Here is a 13,201-nt window from a genome sequence, read left to right as displayed (position 1 = left end):
TAATAAAATAAAAAGAAAATGATTAACAATACGATATACTATAATCGTTTCATAACAAAAAGAATTTTAATATAGATCCTCAAATTGAAATAAAAATAAATTATTATCTAATTACCATAATTACTAATTTACTAATGTCATTTAATAAAGATAATTCTGGTTCATTCCAATCCTTACAATTTAAATTATTATCAATTATCAACGATTTAATATTCTTATTCTTCATAATTTGATTCAAAATGATCGTTAAAATGTTATAATTAATTGAACCATAAATTTCCAATGATTCCAGATCAATATTACAATTTGATAATAGATTTTCTAAATGGTTCATATTATAATTGAATAATCCAATTAAACCTAAATATTTTAAAGTTTTTGGTAAATAAAAACCTAAATCATTCAAGATTATTCCCGTTGATTCTTTATAACAATTGATTTTTAAATGATTTAAATTTAAATTTTTGATTAAATTATAAAATATATTTTGTACGTTTAAATTAATCTCTAATTCTAAATGTGTTAAAGTTTTTGAACAATTTTGAAAAATGAAATTTGAAGATTCTTCATCTAATTGATTCGTTTTCAATTCTTTTAATGATTTTCCAATAGTTGAAATAATAAATTCTAATGAAAATTCATTATTAATAAATATTAATCTATTTAATATAATTAATGAATTATATAATATATAATAATTATTATCAATTGATATTCCTTTACATCTAGATAATAATAATGATTTTAAAGAATTGACACTAATTAATCCTTCCAATATTGAAATATCCGAAAAATCAATATCATGTATTTCTATTTCAGTTAAAAATTTATTATTATTATCTCTTAAACTTTTAAGAGTATTATTAATTATAATATTTTCATTATTTTGATTTGATGATGTAAAAAGTTCAAGTTTTAAAAGATTTTTTTGTTGATTTACTATTTCTTGTATTTTAGGTATTCTTTTATTATCAAATATTAATAAATTCATAATTTTAATATGTTTAATATTATAACACCATTTTTTTATCATATCCAATAAGAATTCAAATGATTGTTGATTTATTATTATTTCATTATTATTATTATAATTATTATCTTTTAATGTTATGATTAAATTATTCAAATTTGATAATGAAATGTTCGTATTCATAAAAAATTGATAATCGATTGTATCTATAAATTTTATAGTATATAAAGAAATTTTTAATGATTTTACCTTATTTTTTTTGAAAATAATATGATATAATGAATTTATTAAAGTATATTGCATTTTATATTCATTACTTTGATTACTTTGTTCAAAATTCTTAATATCATTTAATCTCTCTTTCGTGTAATCATAATATTCCATTAAGATCCAACAAATAATTGAATCATATAATGTTTCACAAATTGTTATTTCTTTCATAAAACTGATGTAATCAAAGATTGGTTTTCGATAATTCTTAATTTTTACTCCTTTATTCGTTAAATATTTTCTTTCTTCCTCTGTTAAACATGATAAATATGTTCTCATTAATAAAGCTGTTTGATAATTATTAATCATATTATATGATTCATCGCTCGAAAATGGATTTTTCCAAAGTAATGGTATTCCTAGTATCGACATAGTACGATTAACGAGAATACATGAAAATAATGTATTCCTATCATGTTGTAAGTATCCAATTATAATTGGAAAAACGTCGTACGGTAATATGGGTGTCATATTTTTTTTTTATTGAAGAAATTGAGAAAAAAAGGTTATTTTTATATTGCACAAAATCAATCGATTTATAAGCATCCTATATGACATTGAGATAAAATAACTATGATTTAAGAAATACGAAATACCATCGGTCTAATTTTGAATTATGTTCACTATCGTATTCATGGCAAAAATAATGATCATATAATGATCTTTATAATAAATATAAGTTTTCCATTTTTAGAATCGTTTAATTAAGGTGTATATAGAAACGATCGACTAGCATCTTATACACATGACACCATATTACCCTAATAATTGTTATGTAAACTCCGATTAAAAAAGTGCTTGTTATTAAGGCTCTTAAAATATTTAAAGTATTACTGCATATGAACAGTGTCAATATTATTAGATCAGTCTTACTGCATATTCAAATCAGAGCTTAGAGAGGAAATTTTTATAATTAGATCCAAAATTAGTATGATTTTTGACAATATACGTGATAACTACCAATTAAATGTGATCGGAGTAATAGTCACTAGTTAACCGCAAACTTGGATGTATAAATTACAAATGGTGCATTTTTCCAATTATAATTATAAATAAATTATATACTAATAATAGTATTAAAAAACTATTTCTAATATATTATACTATGAAGTCTATGTAAAATATATGCATTATCTTATACTATTAAAAAAAATTATTTATTTATAATATAGTAGTTTGAAGACTATTCAATAAATACAATAAATATGTATAAATCATATCATACCTGAATAATTATAACCTGTTATTACAGATATAAAGATTTTTTGCAGTTGCAATAATATATAAATAATGATATACTATATATACAGTGTAGGTATTATCTTATCCCTTAAAGTGTTTTGCAGCTAAATTTGGCTGCGATTTACCACTACTCATGTGCCGATCTAAATTGTAATATAATGAAATTCCATGGAATCCTCTGCGGAAATCCTGAAAATTCCGCGGAATTTAGAACAATAGCTATCATTTAAGGGATAAGTAATATATAAGTGAGAATTTAAAAATATTTAATATTAATTCTTATTATATATTTGTAATTTACATTTTATTCTTTCAATTTTTTTTATTTTTTTTTTAAAAAAAAAGTGGTATACCACTTAAAATAGATTATATTACCATTCTATAATCTATTTCTATAATCTGATTACCATTCTATAACCTTCCTGCTTCCAGTTACTTTAGTTAAGTATTCTGAAAAAAATTTTTGCTTTGTTAAATTAATTAAAAAAAATATTGCAAAAATGTTTTTCTATAGCAATATATTAAAAAAACATTTCACAATATTTTTATTAAAAATATTTTGCAACATCTTTTTTTATTAAATCGGTTTAGTAAACTAGTAGAACTGATGATAAAACTAATAGGTGAATTGCAAAATTGTGGATCACTAACTGCAATTCAACTCCAAATCTGCAATATTGTAAATTTGATAAATCAATTGCAATACCATCCTTATTTATCAATACTAATTAGAAAATTTTCTTTTTAGAAATTATATTAGTTAATGGCTTTTCCTTATTATCTTCATATCAGGCAAGATATTCTTGATATAAAATATATACTAGTACAATTTACTATTTGTTTGCAAATTATATCTTCAAGTCATAATGAAATATAATCTATTATAAATTGATCAGTATTGGTATAAATCAGTTCTATATTAAAATTATTTTGTTTTCCAATATTCTGTTACACTGGTAAAAAAATGATTTATCCTACACATATCTTACACATATTGGGTACTCAAAATGTAGAAAATCATACACAAATAATACACATATCATACACATATCGGGTACTAATATATATATCATACATATATCAGGTACCTGATAGATATACTATATATATAAGTACCCGATATGTATATGATATGTGTATTATTTGTATATGATTTTCTACATTTTGAGTACCCGATATATGTAAGCATGGATGAGCATGCAGATATGTAATTCCATTTTTTTACCAGGTATGCGTTACTATTTATATTTTTAAGTTTAGCATTTTTATCTTTTAATTCATTAATTTACTTTCTTAATGATGAATCAATTTCTAATTGCATATTTAAAATCTTACAAGTCAATATGAGTTCAATTTGCAATTTAGTATTATACTATTTTAATAAATAATTTTTAGATTTCATTGATGATAATATATGTATTTCAAAATGATTATTTTTTATGTATCTTTAATAATATAAAAGTATATTGCATCTTGTTCTATTTATCTTTAAGATCTGTATGCTAATTAATGTTATTAACTGGATAACACTCTTATAAGAATATTATCCAGTTGTATTATAATATTACCTAATTTTAAGTATATTGTTATTTAATTATGATTAAATTGTTGTTTAGTTATATGTTTTTAAGGCTTTGTAGCTTTTTTATGAGCAAGTTAATATCCATTTGTTTTCAATACTCTAAGGTCATTTAGTTGTTAAATAAGATGGAAGTTTATTTTTCCATTTAAAAGCTTTTTAATAATTGTGAAGAAGTGAAATTTATTTTTCCGCTCTATAATCCTTTGGTTGTCATGTTTAGGGTGTACCAGAAATTACGTGATTATGCTCAATTAAAGACCTGACCCCACCCATCATGTGATTAAATTCTGATTGGCTAAAAAAATACATATAATATATAATATAATATATATATATATATATATTATAATACAATTAGTTTGCTATCTAATAATCCAATTTGCATAAACTTTTTTTTGTTTTGCAGCTCCATTTATGCTTTATAAAATAAAAAAAATTCATTGAAATTGGATTGCTAGATAGTGAAATAATTGCAAAAAGTTTATTAATAAATAAATTACCATATATTATATATATATTATAATACAATTATTTCACTATCCAATAATCCAATTTGCATAAACTTTTTTTGTTTTGTAGATCTCTTTATGCTTTACAAACCAAAAAAAAATTCATTAAAATTGAACTGCTAGATAGTAAGTTAATTGCAAAAAAGCTTCTTAATAAATAAATTACTATATATTACATATACTGTATATTATAATACAATTATTTTACTATACAATAATTCAATTTGCATAAACTTTTTTTTATTTTGTAGCTTTCTTTATACTTTATAAAACAAAAAAAAATTCATTGAAATTGGACTTTTAGATGGTGAAATAATTGCAAAAAAAGCTTCTTAATAAACAAATTATATATTATTTACTATAAAAGATATACTATTACTATAAAAGGTATATTGTGACACCTGATTGCAGGACCTGACCCCACCCACCCACTAAATCATGTAATTTCTGGCATGTCCCTAATAAGGTCAAGGGTGTGACACAATTTGCTAACCTTTTATACCTGTTTGGATATCTGATTTTATGTCAAGGATGTTAATCTCCTATGCCTAAATGAATGCTAGATTTTATATTAGAATGCTTACCTTTTGCACCGTTTGATTGCCCATTAAAATGCCAATTTGTGATAAAAAATATCACGTCAGGTGATGCAGTAAATTTGCATTTAATTTCAGCTAACACTATGTTATAATTCTGACTGATCTTTAGAACATGTGATTTGAAAATCTAGTTTAATACCATAATAGTGACTGGTAGTATTCTGGAGCTATTATGAAACTAGTGAAGAACCATCATAGAAGTGTTATAAAACTGGTAAGGAGCTGAAGAAGTTCTATTAGTTTGTCAGTTTAAATGTCAAGTTATTATGTTTAAAGATCTGGCCAAAATCATAGAATAGTACTGGCTGAAATTTTTGTTAATTTTACTGTATGTACCTACTGTACTGATCATGTGATTTTACTGACTTGAAGGTCAGAGAATTTAAAATGTAAAAAAATAAAAAAACCTGGTATATTGGTATGATGTTGTAAACTCTTTTGAGATCGATTATGGTTGGAATATATCCTAATTTCATAGTAACAAAAAATCTCCTGTCACTATAAAAATTTGTTAGTGACACTCTTAGTAATGCTCTTAGTATGTTTTTTTTGAAGTTTGGAAATGCTCAATTATCTTTCTTTATATCTGTCATTATGTCACTAAGAGTTCACTAAGAATTATTAAGAAAAAGTAAAGTTTTAGGAAAAAAATCAAAATTTTTTCTATACTATTCCTATAGCTTATACAGATATGTGATATAGTATTAGCAAATTTTTCTTAGTGACTTTTAATGACATAGTGACACCCATTTGAAAATTTTACGATAGCTCTAAAAATGTAAAATAGCTATAAATTTTGTTACCAAGAGTATCACCAAGAATGTCACTTAAAAATTTTTCATAGTAGGGGTTCAATCCTATTTTTTAAAGCAATTCGGATAGAATCCGGATCTTCTCTTGCAAATTCAGATTTAATCCAGATTCTAAATTTGACCTTAACTCTGACCAAAATTATAATTTTGACCGGAATTAATATTAAACGTCAAAGATTAACTGTCTGCAAAATTTGCTAGTTCTGGCCAAATTTATAGTGCTGGCTCAAATTAATAAAAACGGATTCATCCGTTACAAAAAAGTAAGATCCGGATGTCCAAAAAACAAGGGAATCTGGATTTGAATCCGGATTGATCAGATCTGGATCAAAACCCTATTTCATAGGGATAGTAGCAACTTTTTATTTCGAATCACTTGTTTGATTAGCCTAAAACTACTTGAGCAGGATCTCTTTGAGATCATCAGCTTGCTTAGTCAGTTTTTTCCAATAGTAATGTTCCTTTAATCTATGTTTTTTTGCATATGTATTGCAATAGTCATATTTGGATCTTGTTGGCTCATCACATTTTTTGCAAAGAACTTGCCTAGAATTCTGATGGATTTTACATTCCTTTGGATCATAGCATTTTCGATTGCATACTTCTCCAGTGTTAAGAATATATAGACAATTATAAAAATTCTAGGGTGTTACCTACTTACCTTTTTTTCGCCTCCCATTTGTATATATCAATTAATAATGTTGGGAAATTAATTTTATTTTAAGCTTTTTTTTTGCAAATAATATATTTTGAATTTTGGTATAACTTATCTTGATTGACCTCCAAATGGGTCAGGGTTGGGTCGGGTAATTAACCTGACCCTGACCCATTTCCCATTTCATTTTTTTTGGGTCAGGGTCAATGTTGCAACCCGATTATAAAAAGTTTTAACCTGACCAGTATCCTACCCGATCTGTAAGTTAAAAATTATAATCAGGTAGAATTATATTTAATACTGAGACTCACATTAAATGGCCTAGGATACGCGTACTCCCTCCCTCTTTAATAGCATTATGCATTTCATTCATTTTTCTAGCATTTTCAGCTTTATTTATGTACTTATGTAGTAACATCTTTAAGGCAGGATTAGGATTTTATTGTATTGCGTTAAAAATAATAAAATTACTCCAATCACGGGTTTATTATAAATAATATGTGTTTAGTCAGAGACTGAGGATATAACTAAAGGTCTTTGTGCGGTAGCAGCAGGGTGGGACAATCCAAAGAGTTAATCCTACTGATCAAACCATCTTGTCAATGTAGCATAAGTACAAACATCGCCACACAAATAACTATTACAAACACTTAAGTTCGCCTATAGAAGAAAACTTTGGCAAAGAACCAGAAGTCAAAACACAATAGTGATGTCCTCACAGATTAGATCAGGTCGTTACATGGTAGCAACGGGTGGGACAACCCAAAGAGTTAATCCTACTGATCGAACCATCTTGTCGATGAGGTACGAGTGCCAGCATCGCCATGCAACCATTCAATATGGGAAGTCCCATCCTTGATACGCCAGTTGTTTTCAAACTGAAACATTAATTAACCTGTTAACGTGTTAAAAGGAAATTGATTTATTGTCTGTTTGAATGTGAAGCATTTTTTTAGTTACGGTGAACAAATATTTAGCCGAGCGAGACTGAAAGTTAGCTGAGTTAATCCGTTGCATAGTATTAAATTAATAACTCAGCATGTGGCAAATGTAATAGTTTATGTAACATCCCTGATGCTTAATTTTAACGCGTCTTTCTCAATACATTTTAGAAATGATATGAAGGACCTGATTTGGGTATGTGAAAACCTCAAGACCTTTAAACCAAAGGATTTTTACAAAAAGATAAAGCACTCACATATTTCACAAGAAAAAGCTGAGCAAAGATTACGAGAGCTACTCAATCTTATAAAGAGCGAGGTCAATTGTATAAAAGTGAGCTACTTGATTAATAATTTTAAGGTAAATAAGAGTATTACCACTAGCTGTCGACGAAGATATTCTTTCACTCATTTATTTGTATCATCATCTATCTACTCTTTGACAGTCTTGGGTGCAGACAACTGACTGCGAATCGTATTAGCTTGACTTGAAAGGTTCTTTCAGCAGGGTACAATAGTGTTCCGCATGAATCAAATTTCTCTTCTGAAATTCGATTCGATTCGAACTCAATTCAGACTCGATTCAACCTCCAAAAAATATTATCTCAGGATCCAGTGATCCAATTTCGATGATCTTTTTTTTAATCGATAGGTCTCGTTGCCCTGATCAAAATAAAAAAAGATTATCAAAATTGGACTGCTAGATTAAAAGATATTTGCAAAATACGTTTTTATTATTTGGGAGCAATCAGGATCACACCGTGTCATGAATTGATTCGTGCAGAACACGAGGGTACAATATGTTTAGTTTTTTTGTTGAAGCTAGGTAAATCTCAGACTCATTACCTAACGATTTAATCTTCACAGAAAAAACACCAAATGGTAGGACAAGAATTAGCGTATAAAACAATTAAAATCTTTACTAAAAAAATCACCGATGAGGAAAAAGCGATAAATGAATTACAATCGTTAACAAAAAGAATTAAGGATAATAAACTCAAACTACAAACTCCAGAAGACATGGTATTTTCTCATTTTTAGATCATTAGCCCACTAAAAATATCTTTTCATATTTCAGATATACAGATAGAAATATTCAGTGATGAAGAGTTGTTAACTGAAAAAGATGAAAATGTTTTTTCTTCTAAAAATAACTAGACGATATACACGAATGAAAGGCTTACATCTTCAGCTGATGCGAAGGTGAATAATAATAATTTGAGAAATAAATGCATTGCTCATGACATAGTGAAAGAAGTCCTCAAAATATATCTTTCCAATATTTTAGAGAACCAATGAAGAATTTCGGCTTTTTAAATGCCAAAAAATAAGGGATGAGAACAAAGAAAATTTGGATGACGAAGATAATGATTCATGGGCTCTACCGAGTCCAACGCTACAATTACTGTCACAACTACCATCACAATTAGGGATGGCAATGGTTACGGTCATAACCGGTCATGACCAGTTAATAACTATGACCGATATTGGTCGGTCAAATGCTCTAACCGACCATTTAACCAACCATTTTAACTGACCGTTTGACCAACCGTTTAACTGACCGTTTAACCAATTGTTAACTGACCATTTAACCAACCCTATTCATTTAACACTTTTTTTATGAACTTAATCAATAAAAAAAAGTTGTATAATGTTTTTGTTAGCAGATTTAATTAAAAAAACTTTTTAACGTTTTTTCTTAATTAAATTCACTAAAAAAAAATGGTTAAACGGTCAGTTAAACGGTTGGTCAAATAGTCAGTTAAACGGTCAGAAAAATGGTCAGCCAAAACGGTCAGTTGGTCAAAGACCCATAACCAATTATGACTGATCGATAACCGACTATGACCGACCGTTACCATCCCTAGTCACAATTACCACCACAGTTGCCGTCACAATCACATTTGTCAGAATCTTCAATTACTTTGAGACTGCGTATTATACTCAAAAGTGGCAAGAATGTAAAAAATCTTCTAAATGGCGTACCTCTAAATAGATTCTGGAACAGGTACTATTTTATGTTTGATAGAGACAACAGTTGGCTGTTAAATTATATGAAAATTGAAGATTTTGAGGAATTAGTAGAAATTTGTTATTCTCATGGTGCTGTGGAAGTGCCGATAGAATTAAAGAACATGCTAAAAACGTTAATGAATGAAAAGACAGTATGATCATTGAGAGAAATGCAATTATCCATGCAAAAACAGTTGAATCTTGACGACATACTCTTTTATCAGAAGAAATAGATTTTGTCAACTATTGATAACTGGTAAATAACAATAATTGATTGCATTATTTTACTTAATGATTATTAATTGATACAACTTTATATTATGTTAGATTATATAGAATTATCCTCAAAGAATCCTTTAATCAAAATAAATAGCGAAAGTCATAAATCAGCGTCTATTTATTATTCTCTCATTGATCGTTTGGCCATTCAATATTTTCATGCTCTTCGAGCTGGTTCATCCTCTGAGAGTTCATCATTTACATTACATACAGTTAATGCAAATTTGCATGGAAAACAGCCAGATATTTACTTTCACGATAATATTCTTAAGGTGAGTATTACATGACTTAACCTTTCATTCTTATACTTATATGGTGTTTTCTTAATAGGAAATGTAGAGATTGTGAAAGATGATATGATAAAAGATACAAATAAATATGATCTTGATACAAATAAGAGCCTCCAGGAAAATATCTACGAAATCTATTATACATATGATAGTCTTCCCACCTCAAAGAAGGAGAAAATTTTTGAGATGGATTTTATGTCCTTTGTGATATCTGGTATGTCGTAAATTTAAATTAGAAAGAAATATATAAATAATTTAGATGCTAAAATTCATTTTTATTTGCTCAGATAATCATATAGATACATATGTTACTAGATTGGTTGATTACCAACTTTATATCTCTACCAAGGTTTGTAGATCATATTATCATATTAATGTGCAAGATTTTTATTAACTTTCTTAAATTATTATGATATTTCAGGTTTACGATATGACATATCCCACAGAATTTGCTGTGAATACGCTAGTTAGTTGCATGTATAGCATACTAAAAATGGTGGTAGGTAAAATCATTCTTGTTTTATAATATATATTACTCTTTTATATTAATTCTTATACATGTACTATCACTTAACAAAATAGTTATGAATGAATCAAACTGTTGAAACTATGCGCAAAGTCAAGGTGAATGATTCCGATCCATTGATTGATTCACCAATAAAGTTCAAGTATTTTTGTGATCCTTGTATTTCACCTCCTATAATTCCCATAACTACTACTGAAAAATCGGACAGTAGTAAAAAAAATGTTAATAAAAATACTAATAAGAAAACTAAAAATAAGTGATAAACTTTTTATCAGCCAGAAAAAAATTATGAGCAGTTCATCATCATTAACATATATTTTTATGCATATGTAGTTTATTATAATAAAAAACAAAGCACAAATATATTTGTAATTACACAAGAGTCATGATATATTGTATACTTTGAATCAAATATCTTATATTTTTTTTTACTTTACTTATTAACTGATAAATAATTATAGGCTTAAAGTTTAAAAATCACCAAAATACGAAGCATATATAAAGAAAGGGAAATTGATAAATGAAGGATCGTATATTTGTGAACTACTTGCGACATTACTAAATATAGGGGACCGTTAAAGTAGGGTAGAATCACGTGACTTTTGAAATTTTTCTTTTTTTAAAATAAAACTCTTTATTATATATAAAACCTTCCAAATAAACATTTATTAAGTGCATTTGACCTGTTCTGCAAGTTTACTTAGAGCACAAAATGAAGTTTAGAATACCGTTTTCGATTTATTCAATTTTTTCAATTTCGTTAAAATTGATATATCCTTTTTTGGGTATGATCAGCAAAATTCGTTTTCTCATATGTAAAGTCAAAAACATTGTTCAAAATCCACTTTTCCTCACTGAAAATAAACTTGCATGAGCAGGCTGAGATACACTTATTTAATGATTTTTAAGTTCACTTTAATTTTAGTTTATAAATAATTTATCAAATCATAATAATTTAAGAATTTTGCTAACTTTCTCTCTGGAAGATGTCACTTAGTTGACATCATCTGTACTAAAAATTAAAATTTATAACTTTTATAACTGGAAATTTTATTTTTTAAAATAACATCATCAAATTCAATAACTCCAGTGAACCCAAACCTTACCCTAATCCTAACTCTTAACCATAATCCTAATCCTAATCCTAATCCTAATTTCTTAACCCAATCCCTAACCTTAATCCTAACTAATCTACATGATTTAAGGTGATGTCATCTGGGTAATTTTAAATCACATGATTCTACCCCACCCCTAAATATAGTGATAAGTGATTTGCTAGGAAAACTGATAGCATGGGACATATGGTAAGCTTAACTTGAAAAGATATACCACCATCTTAAGCTTTGCTTTAATTAATATATCTTCTAATTTCTAAATTAAGGGGTAAAGAAGGAAATTCAGCTAGTACTACATGAAAAGATTCTTGTAAAATTGCCTGAAAAGCTGATTATATGATGGTAGCCCAATTAGAAAAAAATGCTGAATTTGAAATTGTTTATCTTGAGACCGGTAGACCTAATACCAGTCAAGATAATACTAGTCAAAATAAGAAATTTCAGACATGTGACTTTTGGCTAAGTTTTGGAATAAATTTCAGCCAAAATTCGTCTGAATTAGTGTTTAGAATCAAATATATTCGAATATACTTGAGTATTCATTTAAATTTATAAAGTGTATTCAAATAATATTTGAATAAGTTAAATTTTCTTTTATAGTAATGATTTACATAATTTTTAGCCTGAATTATAATTTTAACTCAGTTAAATTTAAGGATTTAATGCCCAATTAGAATTTTAACTATACTATATCTGGCTAAATGAATACTCGAATAACCACTATGCTTATTTGAATACTCAAATATACTCAAGTTATTCAAATAACTGTTACATGATTCCAAACACTAGTCTGAATTTAATTTCAGCTTAATTTTGATTCACATGATTTCTGAAGTTTTTTTCTGAAGTTCTTCTGAAGTTCTGATTATTATATAAAACTTGGTTTTCGAAATTTATTATGAACAAGTGACACTTATGTAAAACTCAAAAAAAAAAAGAATTTATGTAAAATCCAATAAAAAGCAACAACTTTCGTCAAATTTTGACTAACAAAAATGAAAATTTATTATTATTATTTTTAATGAATGTTAAATTTTCTATTAACAGGATTTACGGCCAAATATTCTCTTGCATTTTTTCTATCTGAAATTTTATATTTTATTGGCACAAATCTACTGAAAATATTATGCACTGGAATTATGCAATCTCAACCTTCAGGTAAAATTCAGTACCCTAAAGTTCGACATTGCAAGTTTCATCGTCTTCAATACTGAAATAATAATGAGAATTCACTGGTTGATACCATTGAATGAATGCCAAATTATATTTCAATTCTTTATCCAGTAAGTCAACCTTGTGGGAAAAAATGAATTGAATTTGTCCAGAATAACAATCGACGCTACCATCTTGTATTATAAATTTGGCTAAAATATACGAGTTCTTTATGTGACGAGCTGA

The 13,201-nt window shown here is 26.9% G+C and overlaps 3 protein-coding genes across 3 annotated transcripts; 2 read left to right on the top strand and 1 right to left on the bottom strand.

Moving 5' to 3' along the window:
- Positions 1-103: 103 nt before the first annotated feature.
- Positions 104-1,711, bottom strand: OCT59_016397 (uncharacterized protein; the record flags this gene model as incomplete). Its single annotated transcript, XM_025324192.1, has 1 exon — positions 104-1,711. One exon carries the CDS (start codon positions 1,709-1,711, stop codon positions 104-106), a length of 1,608 nt encoding a protein of 535 aa, XP_025187503.1.
- A 6,748-nt stretch (positions 1,712-8,459) lies between these two features.
- On the top strand, positions 8,460-8,738 carry OCT59_016396 (uncharacterized protein; the record flags this gene model as incomplete). The annotated part of the gene is made up of 2 exons (XM_066132449.1): positions 8,460-8,603; positions 8,667-8,738. 2 exons carry the CDS (start codon positions 8,460-8,462, stop codon positions 8,736-8,738), a joined length of 216 nt encoding a protein of 71 aa, XP_066003430.1.
- A 1,175-nt stretch (positions 8,739-9,913) lies between these two features.
- Positions 9,914-10,688, top strand: OCT59_016395 (uncharacterized protein; the record flags this gene model as incomplete). Its single annotated transcript, XM_066132448.1, has 4 exons — positions 9,914-10,148; positions 10,203-10,376; positions 10,450-10,511; positions 10,584-10,688. 4 exons carry the CDS (start codon positions 9,914-9,916, stop codon positions 10,686-10,688), a joined length of 576 nt encoding a protein of 191 aa, XP_066003429.1.
- Between the last annotated feature and the right edge of the window lie 2,513 nt (positions 10,689-13,201).

This window comes from Rhizophagus irregularis, chromosome 24 (assembly GCF_026210795.1).
Source record: "Rhizophagus irregularis chromosome 24, complete sequence".
NCBI lineage: Eukaryota > Fungi > Glomeromycota > Glomeromycetes > Glomerales > Glomeraceae > Rhizophagus > Rhizophagus irregularis.
The sequence above is the reverse complement of the archived record's forward strand: the minus strand, read 5'-3'. Positions and strand labels throughout refer to the sequence as shown.